Below are 14,198 nucleotides of genomic sequence, written 5' to 3' on the forward strand. Positions count from 1 at the left end.
TTTCGAGCCTCCTACTGCATAAGAAAGAAATAATAAAGCATAACAGAAAATAGAGATTCTCCTATTCATTGCTGTAGATCTGTGGCATAGGAAGCTGATCTCAGTTAATCTTGAAAGTGAATCTCAAAATATTCATTTTGGGCTGAGCATGGTCGGGCTTTCCTTTGATACTCTCTGCCCAAATAGAGCATCTAAAATGTGAGGCTCATTCTAATTCGGGTTGAAGAACATCTTGCTCTACTTCTGTTGCAGTTCAGATAATTTTAGAATATACATGGATTCAGTCTCATTTTATAGTCATCCACTAACTTAAAAAAAAATAAGTACATTGAAAGAAATTGGGGTTTGAGACAAGGCTCATAAAATTCCTTTGATTGTCTTAGTTTTTGATTTATAGGGTAGTAGCTCCATTACAATTATAGGTTCAAAGCCATCTCTTAAATAGACGAAAATTATCCTGAATTACAGCTGTATAACAACACTACCAATTCTCTCATTTATGTAGATGAAGAACTGGTGGATGTTTCTGCATCTGTCTTACCAGAATTGAAAAGAGAAACATATGGCCAGATTCAAGTCTGTGCAAAACAGAAGCTGGCTCGCCATGGTTCTTTTAACACAGTTCAGGCTTCTGAGAGGATCCAGAGGAAGGTGAACTCAGAACCCAGCAGCCCGTACAGAGAAGAACAAGGTATCTGCCCTTGCATAATCTATGGAGTCCATCCGTTGCCATGTAGCTGTAGCCCATGCCAGTGCAGCACCCATGTGCTGGCGTTTCCGAACAAACTGACTCTCTCAGCCCTGCCTGTTTTTTCCAGTGGTCTACTTTTTACTTAGCTAAAGTCAAGCAATTATTGGAGGCAAAGGAGATGCTGATATCACAGTCTATGAACATGACCCCTTGCCTAAAATTGATCCTAGTCACCTTGTAGACCAGTTGGTTTGGCATAGTTGGCCTGTTTGATGTATCTCAGAAACTCGTTAGACCTACCAAGCAATGCTTGTTTTGAATAATTTTTTTTTTTTTTTTTTTTTTTTTTTTTGCTTTTTGAGAGAAAGGTCACTCTGTCACCCAGGCTGGAGTACAGTGGCATGATCACAGCTCACTGCAGCCTTGACCTCAGACTCAAAACAGTCCTCCCACCTCAGCCTCCCAAGTAGCTGGGAGCACAGGCATGCATCACCATGCCTGGCTAATTTTTTATTTTTTTGTAGAGATGGGGTCTCCCTGGGTTGCCCACGCTTATTTTGAATTCTTGATGACACCTGAATTCACCATGAACAGTTAGCTTCTGAAAATTTCTCTTTGAAGCAAAACCATAACAGTTTTGAGTAATCTCTGAGCTGAGAATAATGAATTCTCAGCTATATAATTCTCAGTATATAGTTGGTATGTATAAGTCTCTTGCTATATTTGTTAAGCCTTCATCTTCCTTTTCAGGATCAGGTGGCTACTCTTTAGAAATTGGAAGCCTGGCAGCTGTCTACAGACAGAAAATAGAAGACAATTCACAGTAAGTAGTCTATAAAAGCTCAGAGTGTATTCTTTTCTGTCTCCTAGTGTTAACTTTGACTAAATTGCGATGCCACCTATCAAAAGAAAAAATTTAGGTCAGCCATTTATTTGTTAGGAATTGGTAAGTTTTCCCTTTGTGCCCTACACTGTGCAGGAACTAGCATCAGGGACACCAAAGTATGAAAAATGGATACTGTAAGCTATGATGGCTTCTAGGAAACAGATAAAAAGACCAACATTGAAAAGAGACAATTCATAATTAACATGACCCTGAGAAATGATGTATCAGAGTTCCATGAATCACTTCATCATTATCATAGTTGGTTTTGCCACTACCTACCAGATATACTGTTCCAGGAGCCTTAGTGTATATTGACTCATCTGATCATAAGAGCAATCCTTTGAGGTTTTACAGAGAGGTATTACCCTCATTTTACAGAGCGGAAACTGAAGTGCAAAAGGTTATGTAACTTGCCCAAAGTAACATTGCTAATAGGTGACAAAGCTGGGATTCATATACCCAGGCTGTCTGACTTAAATTTGGGGCCCGATTTTGAAAGGTATCCTGTATCACCAGAGAAAGCAGAAGAAACGCTAAACAGAGTAATTAGAAAAGTGTTTAATGACAGCTAGCTTCTGAAAAACATAAAAGTGTTTAATGACAGATATGGGAAGAAGCAGATTACAAGGCAGGGCCAGGGAGTAGAAGACACCAAAGCCTGACTCGTTTTGCTGTCATGGTTTGTCCAAATAGGACAGGAAAAGGAAAAACCATTCAGCAGAAGAGGTTAGGTGTTGGAGGCAAGTAGATCAAGTTGGCAAAAAGTTGGCAAAAACTAGATCAAGTTTGAAAGCCAGAGAAGAGTTTGGATTCATCAGGGAAACCATAAAGAGCTACTATAGGTTCACTGATGAAGATCATCCTGGCTACTTTTCGCAGGTGGGATTAGGAGTGGAGAAAGGCAGGCCACAGAACAGAGCATTTGCAGTCGTTCTGGTCTGCTGTGGGGCAGAGCTGAGCTGTGCTCACCAGAGGTGGAAAGAAAGGGAAACCAGTGTGAGACAGTGAGTTGGCAAGGCTCGCTAAAGGAGACAGGCATTAGAAAGAATGTCTGCATGTCAGGTGATGGTGATACCATTGGTGGAGATGGAGAAGTTGAAGGTGGATGGCTAGGTGGAGGGATGGTGGGTGATATACCCAGGGTGGGCATGTTCAGTTTCACAGAGCTGAGCAATCCCCATTACTCAACCAGAGGCAGCTGATTGGAGAGGTGATTCATCTCTGTGGCCCAGGGTGCTCCATTTTATTCTCAGCAGCACAGTGGGCAGTGAGATGGTGGGCAAAACAGGTCTTCATGATTCTATCAGAAAGACGGAAAGAAATCCTAGTCCTCTGTTTACTGTTTTTTTGTTGTTGTTGTGGGTGTGTGTTTTTTTCTTTTTTCTTTTCTACTTTTTGCTTTTTCTTTTTGGAGACAGAGTCTCACTCTGTTGGCTAGGCTGGGGTGCAGTGGCATGATCTCGACTCACTGCTCCGCCTCCCAGGTGCAAGTGATTCTTGTGCCTCAGCCTCCAGAGTAGCTGGGATTACAGGCACGCGCCACCACGCCCAGCTAATTTTTGTATTTTTAGTAGAGACGGGGTTTCGCCATGTTAGCCAGGCTGGTCTTGAACTCCTGACTTCAGGTTATCCACCTGCCTCGGCCTCCCAAAGTGCTGGGGATTACAGGCATGAGCCACCACGCCTGGCCCTCTGTTTACTATTTCTTAAAGGATGGTTCTTCTCTATTCCTAAAAATATACTAAGAACATAAACATGGTTTTAAATATTTCAAAATTTTTCCAAACGAAAGGCTTCAACATTGTTTATATCTTATTTATTTCATTTTCTTATTTTAGAGACAGGGTCACCCAGGCTGAAATGCAGTGGCACGATCGTAGCTCACTGCAGCCTCAAACTCCTGGGCTCGAGCAATCCTCCTAGGCACCCCACAGGAGGCATGAGCCACCGTGCTGGCCTATAAACTTGCACATTTATGGGACTTAATTTTGACTGTGTGCTGCCTAAAATGTTGTTAACAACACAGAGCAGAATGGGACAAAAGTGGTAGAAAATAATAATTGAGAAGACACGTTTGTTTCCTCGCTGCCCACTCCATTTCTTTCATACTGGATTTGTGAAATGAGACAAATGAGATTAATCTTTTTTTAAATCAAAGTCTAGTCTCTGTTACTCTCCCAGGGTCTCTCACAATCACTGAGAACATGGGTTTTGCCATCAAACAGATGTGGGCATGGGCCCAGCTTCCCACTTCAGAACTGGCTCACCCAAGACGGGGTGATCAACCGCTGCACTTCAGTCTTCCTCACTAGTAAATTGGGGGAAATGAGAGTAGCTTTTTTTTTTTTTTTTTTTTTTGAGACGGAGTCTCGCTCTGTTGCCCAGGCTGGAGTGCAGTGGCATGATCTCGGCTCACTGCAAGCTCCACCTCCCGGGTTCACGCCATTCTCCTGCCTCAGCCTCCCGAGTAGCCGGGACTACAGGCACCCACCACTGCACCTGGCTAATTTTTTGTATTTTTATTAGAGACGGGGTTTCACCATGGTCTCGATCTCCTGACCTCGTGATCCGCCCGCCTCTGCCTCCCAAAGTGCTGAGATTACAGGTGTGAGCCACCGCACCCGGCCAAAGAGTAGCTATTATTATAATAATTGCATAAAATTGTTATACTATTATGCTAATTATAATAGTATGTACATGCCTGGCAAGGATGTAAGTGCTCGGTAATTGATAACGATCAGATGTGGAAGAGATGGAGGAGGAAGGAATGTTCACTCTCACCTGAGATTCCAATGGCTCTTCCCACATCGGCTCTCCTACCCCATCCTAACCATTTATCCAGGCCATACCTGGGTGTCTGCCTCTGGCATGAGCTAACATGTGCTCAGCGAGTGCGCTTTCCTATCTGCCTGAAGAGTATTATCTCATTCCTGATTTGGCATGGCTCTCTTTGGGAAAGTAAAGGGTCAGGAGTTGGTAGAATGTGCTAACTTCATTACGTTTCTTTTTATTACAGGGGAAAAGCCTTTGCCAGTAAGGGAGTGGTGCCTCCATCAAGTGGCTTGGACCCTGTTGCTCCTTTCCCTGTCCTCTCGGTTGACCCAGAATATTGTGTTAATCCTTTAGCCCACCCGGTATTTTCTGTTGCTCAGACGGACCTGCAGGCATTCTCTGTGCAGAACGGTCTGAATGGACAAGTGAACATCTCACTTGCTTCTGCAGCCTCTGCTGTGGAGAGCCTGAAGCCGGCACTCCTTGCTGGCCAGCCTCTAGTGTACGTGCCCTCTGCCTCACTGTTCATGCTGTATGGAAGTCTGCAGGAGGGACCAGCGTCAGGGTCAGGGTCAGAGAAGGATGACAGAAACTCAGAAGCCACAGCCACAGTAGAGCTGTCATCCGCACCCTCAGCTCAGAAGCGCCTCTGTGAGGAAAGGAAACCTCAGGAGGAGGATGAGCCAGCCACGAAAAGGCAAAGCAGGGAATATGAAGACGGCCCACTGTCACTCGTCATGCCCAAGGTAAGGGAGTGCAGGTGGATGTGTCTGGTGACATCCTGTTAGCCCTGAGCTGCTTCCTAATGAAGATACACTGATATTAATAAGCGATGGAGTCTGGAATATGGGGCTATTTCATGTCACTTGCGTAATTAATTAAGCACTGGAGTGGCTCTGCCAAAAATCTTGCCTTAAAATAGTGCATAAGAAAGGTGATTTTTATAAAACTCACACTTTCTATAAAATGCTAAAAAGTATAAAGAAGAAAAGTTACCCAGAATCCCACCACATAGAGGTATCACTGTTAACATGTTTATATATTTCCTTCCTGTTTTTTTACATCCTTTTTTTAAAACAAATTAGGATCACTGAAATAAACATTTTAATCCAGGATGCAGCTGAGTTCCAGAGGGAGGAATGTGGGTGCTGTCTGGCTATCAGATGTTTTGCTTGGCCAGTTCTCTTCACTGCTCAGTGATCCTGTTTCCCTAGCTTCAAAATGAAAAGAACAAAAATATGAGCTGTCCACATCTCCTGCTTAGTAGCCATTCAGAGGTTAATGAGATATGACCAGTAAAACTCTCAGAAAGCAGGAGCACTGTCATTACAGTGGTTTGCAGTGGGTAGGCTGGGCACATTTCCTGGAAATCATTACACTAATTAAGAACCTTTCTCTATTTTTTTCTCCTGCCAGAATGAATCTTTCTCATTTTGTAGATAGCCTGGGGTCGCAGATCAGAAGTGAAAGACTGGCATATGTCTTAGGTAACCAAGACATCTTGGGCCAGCCCACAGTTCTTATGAGACCCCAAAAGACTAGTATCAACACCCTTTATGTGTGTTACTAGCTCAGAAATATATCTCACAGTCTAACCACCATGGCCAGTTTTCCATTGCTAAAATCTCTATCATTTCTCTACTTTGAAATCACAATACTATCAATGCACATGACATGACATTTTCAGACGATTCCTACAAATACAATGGAAACCACTGACATACACAAATCAGCGTAGCACGCAGCTGTATGCTACCTTTATGTGTTAGCAATATTAAGAGAGCTGTTATTAAGATTTACTAATCCCAGCCAGGCGCAGTGGCTCACGCCTGTAATCCCAACACTTTGGGAGGCTGAGGTGGGTGGATCACGAGGTCAGGAGATCAAGACCATCCTGGCTAACATAGTGAAACCCTGTCTCTACTAAAAATACAAAAAAAAAAAAATTAGCCGAGCGTGGTGGCGGGCACCTGTGATCCCAGCTACTCAGGAGGTTGAGACAGGAGAATGTTGTGAACCCAGGAGGTGGAGCTTTCAGTGAGCCGAGATGGCGCCTCTGCACTCCAGCCTGGGCGACAGAGTGAGACTCCGTCTCAAAAAAAAAAAAGATTTACTAATCCTAGTACTTTGGGAGTCTGAGGCGGGCGGATTACCTGAGGTCAGGAGTTCGAGACCAGCCTAGCCAACATGGTGAAACCCCATCTCTACTAAAAATACAAAACATAGCCAGGCATGGGGGACACCCCTGTAATCCTAGCTACTTGGAAGGCTGAGGCAGGAGAATCACTTGAACCCGGGAGGCGGAGGTTGCAGTGAGCTGGGATCGTGCCACTGCACTCCAGCTTGGGCAACAGAGCGAGACTCCGTCTCAAAAAAAAAAAAAAAAAAAGAGATTTACTACTGGAATTTTGACTTACTTTCCTGCTTCCTGGTTTGGTTGTGTTTAGAAACTCTCAGATTCCACAGACCTTGCCTCTCCCAAGACTATGGGTAACAGGGCATCTATACACCTCAAAGACATTCATGTGAATGGCCAACTCCCTGCTGCAGAAGAGACTTCAGGAAAAGCAACAGCAACCTGTTCTGTTTCTTCTGAGTGGGGAAATCCTTCAAGAAATACAGATGTTGAAAAGCCTTCAAAAGAAAATGAAAGCACCAAAGAGCCTTCTTTGCTACAGTATCTTTGTGTGCAGTCTCCCACAGGTAAGGGATATCATCATGTCTTAGAGTCCCTTGTGGCAGTCAGATCATGAATTGGATTTTTAAATTTTTGTCTGTGTCACCTGACCAAAGTGGCTTATTGATGTGCCTGAGTCATTTTACTCCTAGCTCCTTTGTTTTCTCCATCTATAAATGGAGAAGCTGATTCTACTTTCACTAACTTCAGGAGTAATGGGAAAATAGTTGAGGCAGATGATTAAAAAAAAATACATTAAACATTATTTGGTGAAAAAGCACGGTAATTCAGCTGCATCTAGCATTGGTTTAGTATAACAGTATGAACCTGTTGGCCATTGTGTGCAGCTAGTGTTTTGAGGTCTTGAACATCTAGAGGTACTGAGTATATAGCATCATGACCAAGCGCCAGGTCTGGAGTAAGAGGGCTTGACATTTAAAACCACTTATTATTGCGTGAACTTAAGTATTCTTCATCCTCATTGGTTAAATAGCAGTAATAATAGCACCTGCTTCATATAGATGCTGTGAAAATTGAATTAAATTTAATAAGATAATACATCTAAAGCACTTAGAATAATAGCACCTGGCACTTAGCAAGACTCAATAAATGCTGTTACTATTTTGAATTAAAGCCGAAATACAGTAGACACCAGATTTTAAAAATATATACTTTGTACATAAAGCTACTCTTGATGCAGAGATACCTAAATTGATTTTCCTCAATTCCTTGTTGGCTTAAGCCTAACCTGCTAGAACAGGTTAGGTTAGTATTTATGATTATTCACTTATCTAGAAAAAAATTCTTTATTCCTTTAGTAAATATCTTTTAGTGCTTTCTCTAAGCACTGAATATTGGGGATACACAGGTGAACAAAAATAGATTCAGCCCCTGCTGAATGAAAATTACAGCCCAGCACAGGGATTTTTAACTTTTTCTGTGCCATGGGTCTTTTGGCAGTCTGGTGAAGGCCATGGATTCCTCCTCAGAATGTTTATGGATACATAGAATTAAATACATGGGATTACAAAGGAAGCCAATTATATTTAATGCAACTAGAACAACCATTTTTAAAATTACTGATAGTAATAAAAAGACCTGGCAGCAAGCCCAATACTGTCAAAATTTCCAAGTTGTGATGAGCTTGACAGTATATTAAGAAATCTGTAATAGCTTTAATGTAATTTTCACATGTCTGTACTATTTCCTAGTGACAAAGTCAAGGTACTGTTAAAATTGTTGATTTGTTGCCTGTGATAATTGAGGGAAATAAAAATTTTCAGTTAGGAACTTATGAAGATATTTTGGCCAGGCACAGTGACTCATGCCTGTAATCTCAGCACTTTGGGAGGCTGAGGTGGGAAGATCACTTGAGCCCAGGAGTTTGAGACCAGCCAGGCAACATAGGAAGACCCTGTCTCTACAAAAAATTAAAAAAAATTAGCGGGTGTGGTGGTGTGCTTGTGGTCCCAGCTACTCTGCAGGCTGAAATGGGATGACTGCTTGAGCCCAGGAGGTTGAGGCTATAGTAAGCCATGATTACACCACTGCACTCCAGCCTGGGTAACAGAGCAAAACTGTGTCTCAAAACAAAACAAAAAATAATAATAAGTAAATAAATAAAAATAAAGATGTAATCTTTCCCATCCAAGCTTTTTGCCTTCTCAGTTTGGGTTCAGTGGAACTCATGTTAAAAACTTCACAGGCATCAGATAAATGTGGGATTACAATCTTGGCCACAGCTGTGAAGGAGCAGGGTGTGGGCTGTTTGGCCTGGGGGAAGGCCTCATCATTCTTTGATTTATTGTGGACTCCCGTTTGAAAGGGCCATGACAAATGTGAGCTTGAATGGTATCCTCATGATGACATATATTGATTTTCACCTGTTCTGCTTTTCTTTCAGGATTAAATGGTTTCAATGTACTTTTATCTGGCAGTCACACCCCCCCTACTGTGGGCCCGTCCTCAGGTCAGCTGCCGTCTTTCAGTGTCCCTTGCATGGTCTTACCATCTCCATCTCTGGGCCCTTTTCCTGTTCTCTATTCTCCTGCAATGCCGGGCCCAGTTTCTTCTACTCTTGGTGCTCTCCCAAACACAGGACCTGTGAATTTCAGCCTGCCTGGCCTTGGATCAATAGCCCAGCTTCTCGTCGGCCCCACAGCTGTGGTTAATCCAAAGTCGTCCACACTCCCTTCTGCAGACCCTCAGCTTCAGGGTCAGCCCTCACTAAACCTGAGTCCAGTGATGTCAAGGTCACACAGTGTCGTCCAATCTGAGTCCCCCGTTTACATGGGACATCCAGTCTCAGTAGTAAAATTACATCAGGTGAGGCCTGAAGTTTCCTGAAGACACTGTCATTCTGGGAAGGGGTATGCCTGTGTTTAACTAGCTTTCATTTTAGCCACATGATTGCCGGACAGAGGCACTAGGTCAGGCTCCACCTGGCTTCCATTGTAGACCTAGAATTATCTGCTCCTTTTATAAAGCACTGAGACATGAGGTGAGAGATCCTGTGCTTTAGAGACAAAAATGTATGTTTTTAGGTGTCATTCTGTTTCTTTTAATTAGAGGGACCTGTTTTAGGCATAGTTCGGGGGGATTTTTGAGGAATGCTAAATAGTTGTATTATTTTGATGATCTTCAAGCTTTTATTTCACTAGGTCAATAAAAGAAGCCACCCTAAATTTTAATTATACAGCTTTAAAAACAATCAAAAGAAACAGAAGTCTTGATAGTAACTCAGAGATGCTTAGCCTGTCAGTCATTTCTTAAGATGTGATGTTTAGAGACTGTGTATATGTATAATGTCTGTATGTATATACATCTATACATACTCAGAAAACATAAAAATATACATAAAGATATATTATTGATATAAGTTAATGGGTCTATATTTGTTCCCAACCTCCATTTGTGGTTCAATCAAATATTTGTTGAATTCCCATTATACATTAGGTTGTTCACAGTGATTACTCTCCCAGACAAAGAATTATGTTTAGCCAAAAAATATTAGACAAGTTATTCAGAGGCTCAAAAGTTTGCAAGACATTGAAATGAACATGTTAGGTTTAAAACAAGATGATTATAGCATAACACAGAATTTTCTATCACCATGTGCCAGGCACCGATCTAGGCAATGAAGATAGAGCCGTGAACAGGGTAATGGTCCCTGCCATTTTAGGGCACATTAAGGGAATAAATGTTTAACATTTAACATTAGGGGATAAATATTAGCAAGTAAAGAGAAACAGCCAATACACAAACCATGCTGGCTTCACATGCTCTAAAGTGCTTTACAATTATTATCTTATTTAATTCCTTCAACCTTGTGAAGTCAGTACTTTTACCATCCCTGATGGATGGAGGAAGAAACTGAGGGACAGATTGCCTTGTCAACGGTCGTAGAGCCCAGTCCCTGGCTCTAGATGCCATACTTGTAACCTCTTTGATAGACTGCCTTTCTGCACCCAAAACAACAAATGTGAATTTAATTTTCAGTTGTGGTAAGCAGGGGAGACAAACGGCATAAGTATGATAGGAAAGCAAAGAAGAAGGAACACCTGCCTTGGGATCCTAACACACAGGTCAAGAAAGGGCTGCCTTTCTACTCAGGGATTAGAAACATTGTAACTTCACTTCTGCTTTTACTTTTTTCTTTTTTTAGTCACCAGTTCCAGTGACCCCCAAGAGCATCCAACGCACACATCGTGAGACATTTTTCAAGACACCCGGCAGCCTTGGAGACCCTGTCCTGAAGAGAAGAGAAAGGAACCAGTCACGAAACACCAGCTCGGCCCAGAGGAGACTGGAAATCCCCAGCGGCGGGGCTGACTGACCTGCTGCTTTGCCAGGTGGGGGAGGGATCAAACGCCCTGAGAGTCCCGGATGTCCGAGACGGAATGCGAACCTTCCCGTCCAGAGCACGGGTCCTTCCTCTGTCTTTCATCCACACTTCTGTTAACTTCCCACCATCATCAATCATCTGATTTCCTGAAAGTAATTAATTGTGCATTTAATACCAGTTAGAGTTCCGACTCTCTGCATGGTGTCACAGTGAAAGCGCCGACTGACTTTAGTGGTTTTGATTCAAGAATCGTCTTATTGCTGGAAGTAGATCTGAATAGGCTACCGGAGCCTTGTGGTTTTTCTAAAGAGGGGCGCTGTCTAGCACTTAACTAGGGTAAGCATTCTTAACATGTATTTCCACTTACCCTGAGTAAATCTGTGGTGAGAGAAGCTTCCTTTCTGCAGTTTAAAAAAGCTACTGCTTCCTTAGGCTTTATCAGGAAGCCACCTTCAGTTGTGAATCCTATGGTATTATTTATTTTGTTCCTGAAATGGGATTTAGTGCAAAAAGTTTACAACTACAGTCTTTAACACATTTTTTTCAGGGTATGACGACTTGAATGTTTGTACTTTTATTCTATAATTTGCCCTGCACTTATTCTACAACTTAGTAATAATGTGGATAAATGTATCTACATGACACATGTCAAGACCAAAATAACTGTGAATGACACACCTTGCTGTAAATGAACTGTGCTAACCCTGACTGTGGGCATGAGAACAAAGATGAACTCTAGAACTCTAGCAGCCTAACTGCTGCTTCTCAAATAACTGTGTGAACAGTGAGATATTACTGTTCGTTTCTAAAAATCCTACTGTGCCCAGTTTCCTTCACTACATGCCCTGCGTTTTTTATTTAAATGTTTAGCAGTAGAGCTATGAGATATGGATGTCTTCTAACAATTGCTGTTTGTAAAAATCAGGATGGTAGAAAGTGATTACATGGGAAATTGGAACCTGGATGAGACCTTTTCGTTGAATTCTGAAGAGTAATTATGTGAAAATTGATATAGGGCAAGAGATGATTCTTTTGTTTTTCTTCTACTTCATGTGCAGAAGAGTAAGAGGGAAAATGGACATATGTTTCATAACCAAGGATATTCAAACCGTAGTTAGATGGTACCTCTGAAAAATAAGTATGGTGAGCACAGGGGTTGGTTGTTCTAGCATGAATACAATTTTGGAAACTGTTATGCAATTTCCCTTTTTTAACCCACATTACTTTAGGGGCGCATTAAGTAGCCAAACTATACTAGTTCTTTGTATTCCTAGACTTGCTGATATTTACCTCTCTCTTGTCTCTTCAGAGAACAAGGGAGCAATTCTCTCCTTCCTACTTTCCTTCATTCCCTCTTCCTTCCCTCCTTCCTACTTTCCTTCATTCCCTCTTCCTTCCCTCCTTCCTACTTTCCTTCATTCCCTCTTCCTTCCCTCCTTCCTACTTCTTTTCTTCCTTCCTTCTTCCTCTCTTAAAACTTCTATCTTAGATGTAGAATCCTGGTGTAGGGTTTTATTTTATTTTAATTTTTTGACCCAATAAAATGTTATATGAAAGAATAAAAATATTAATTTAAGAGACTCTGGGAGTCTGAATAAAGTAGCTTTATATTAACTACAGGATAATATTAGCCTTATTACCCCCACAAGATTTTTTTAAACTTGAGGTAGGTAGCTACATTAAATAAATTTGCTACTTATATAAAAATTTTTATCAACACTAAACTTTTAAAGTTTACAAGATTTTTTTTCCCTTTTTTACAGTCTTCTATAGAGTTAGGTTAAAAATGTGGTTTTTAACCACATCAACAATTGCATGGTACTGATGATCCTGAACTAAAACTGATGGGTTCTCTATCAAAACAAATAAAAATATACCTTTTTCAGGTTTCAATCTGTGCAGGGTGTATGCATTTTAACTCTCCCATGCTTAAGAACTTCCACAAAATATTTCATGGAGAGGTCTACATTTAGATGGAAACACAAATTGCCTTTCCCCTCACTGTTCCTGAATGCTGTATGCTTATTTTAACATTTTTGCTATCTTTTTAAATTCTGATCATGATATAACCATCTTAACCTCAGAATTCATATTTCTTGAGGGATGTTAAGAAGCAGTCCCATTGGTGAGGATATTATGACTTGGTGACCATACTTAGGAATAGAAAACCAAGCACAATTGCTTCTGTATTCAGTATCCACTTCTTAATGTGGCTTTATATGTAAAAATAATAATGCAGTGGTTGTTTGTCAGGAAAAGGAATCTTACAGAACAACTGGTGGAATTGAAGCTGCTGCGCTAGACTTGGATATTTTGGGTAGTGAAGAAGCAATGGCAATCTTAAGTCTATTATTGTATAATTTAGTAAAAGAAAAAAATAATCGGTGGTGGTCCTACTAAGAGAATGCAGCTTTTTTGAGTTGTCACAGAGGCTGTGTGTGCCCTACACTGACCAGGGTTTGTAAAACCCTTTCATTCTGGTACAAGAGTCGGGGGTATAACTTTTATACTTGAATCTACCTACCAAGTTTACATTTCTCAATTCCTTTTTGTAAGGTGCTATTTCTGTATTTAAATAACTTTCTTTTAACGTAAAGCTGCTTTCTGCTTATCTTATTGCACTGCTAGTTGTATGTAGGTATTAATTTTATTGCTGCTTACTGCTTTTGTTTTCTTATTATTTAGCTCTGTTCTTTTTCCTAATGGCTATATTATGTATAGCTATTTACTTGTAACTGTACTACATGTAAACTGATTTTTTTGTTCTGATTCTTTTCTAATATTTTTAGGAAATATTAAGCTTTATAAAATAGCAATAAAAAATAATTCATTTAAGAAGAGATGGTGGTTGTATTTTTGGTAGGCTTTTTTTGCATACTGTTTTGAGTAAAACCATGAACAGCTACAACATAGCCAACCAGGCCCTCATAAACGTAAGTCAGATCTTTTTGCTGACACCACCCTGTGGTTGCTAAATGCTGAAACTTACTGCATCAGAATTTCATGGGAACTTGCGGGGGTTGAGGTACTGTGTAATTGAGCTTCTGGTTTCTTCTAAGTCCCACTCTCTGTAGGTTTGGAGCTTCCAGATGATTCTGATGTTTATCCAATCTAGGAATCACAGGTAAATGCAGACCACCCCTCAACTTCTTGTGGCATCCATTAAGTCAAATGCTTCTTCTCAGTGTAGCTAATGCTCACCTTTCACTGAAAGCCAATTTCTATCGTTAGCCCTCACTTTTAAATTGACCTGCAAGCAGACTTAATCTGATGTCCCCTAGCTCTTTATATCCCCGGAGTGATCTATGTTGCACTGTTGTCGGACTCC

At 41.2% G+C, this 14,198-nt stretch overlaps 1 protein-coding gene across 1 annotated transcript in view; it reads left to right on the forward strand.

Moving 5' to 3' along the window:
• E2F7 (E2F transcription factor 7) overlaps positions 1 to 13,708 on the forward strand; it is a 44,418-nt gene extending 30,710 nt beyond the window's left edge. Inside the window, exons 8-13 of the mRNA XM_033221194.1 lie at positions 506 to 691; positions 1,442 to 1,514; positions 4,594 to 5,095; positions 6,797 to 7,052; positions 8,930 to 9,351; positions 10,691 to 13,708. Of these exons, the coding sequence (XP_033077085.1) occupies positions 506 to 691; positions 1,442 to 1,514; positions 4,594 to 5,095; positions 6,797 to 7,052; positions 8,930 to 9,351; positions 10,691 to 10,861 (1,610 nt within the window). The 3' untranslated portion in view covers positions 10,862 to 13,708. The remainder of the gene's footprint in view (positions 1 to 505; positions 692 to 1,441; positions 1,515 to 4,593; positions 5,096 to 6,796; positions 7,053 to 8,929; positions 9,352 to 10,690) is intronic.
• Positions 13,709 to 14,198: the final 490 nt, after the last annotated feature.

Source organism: Trachypithecus francoisi, unplaced genomic scaffold (genome assembly GCF_009764315.1).
Source record: "Trachypithecus francoisi isolate TF-2019V2 unplaced genomic scaffold, Tfra_2.0 Lachesis_group11, whole genome shotgun sequence".
Taxonomy (NCBI): domain Eukaryota; kingdom Metazoa; phylum Chordata; class Mammalia; order Primates; family Cercopithecidae; genus Trachypithecus; species Trachypithecus francoisi.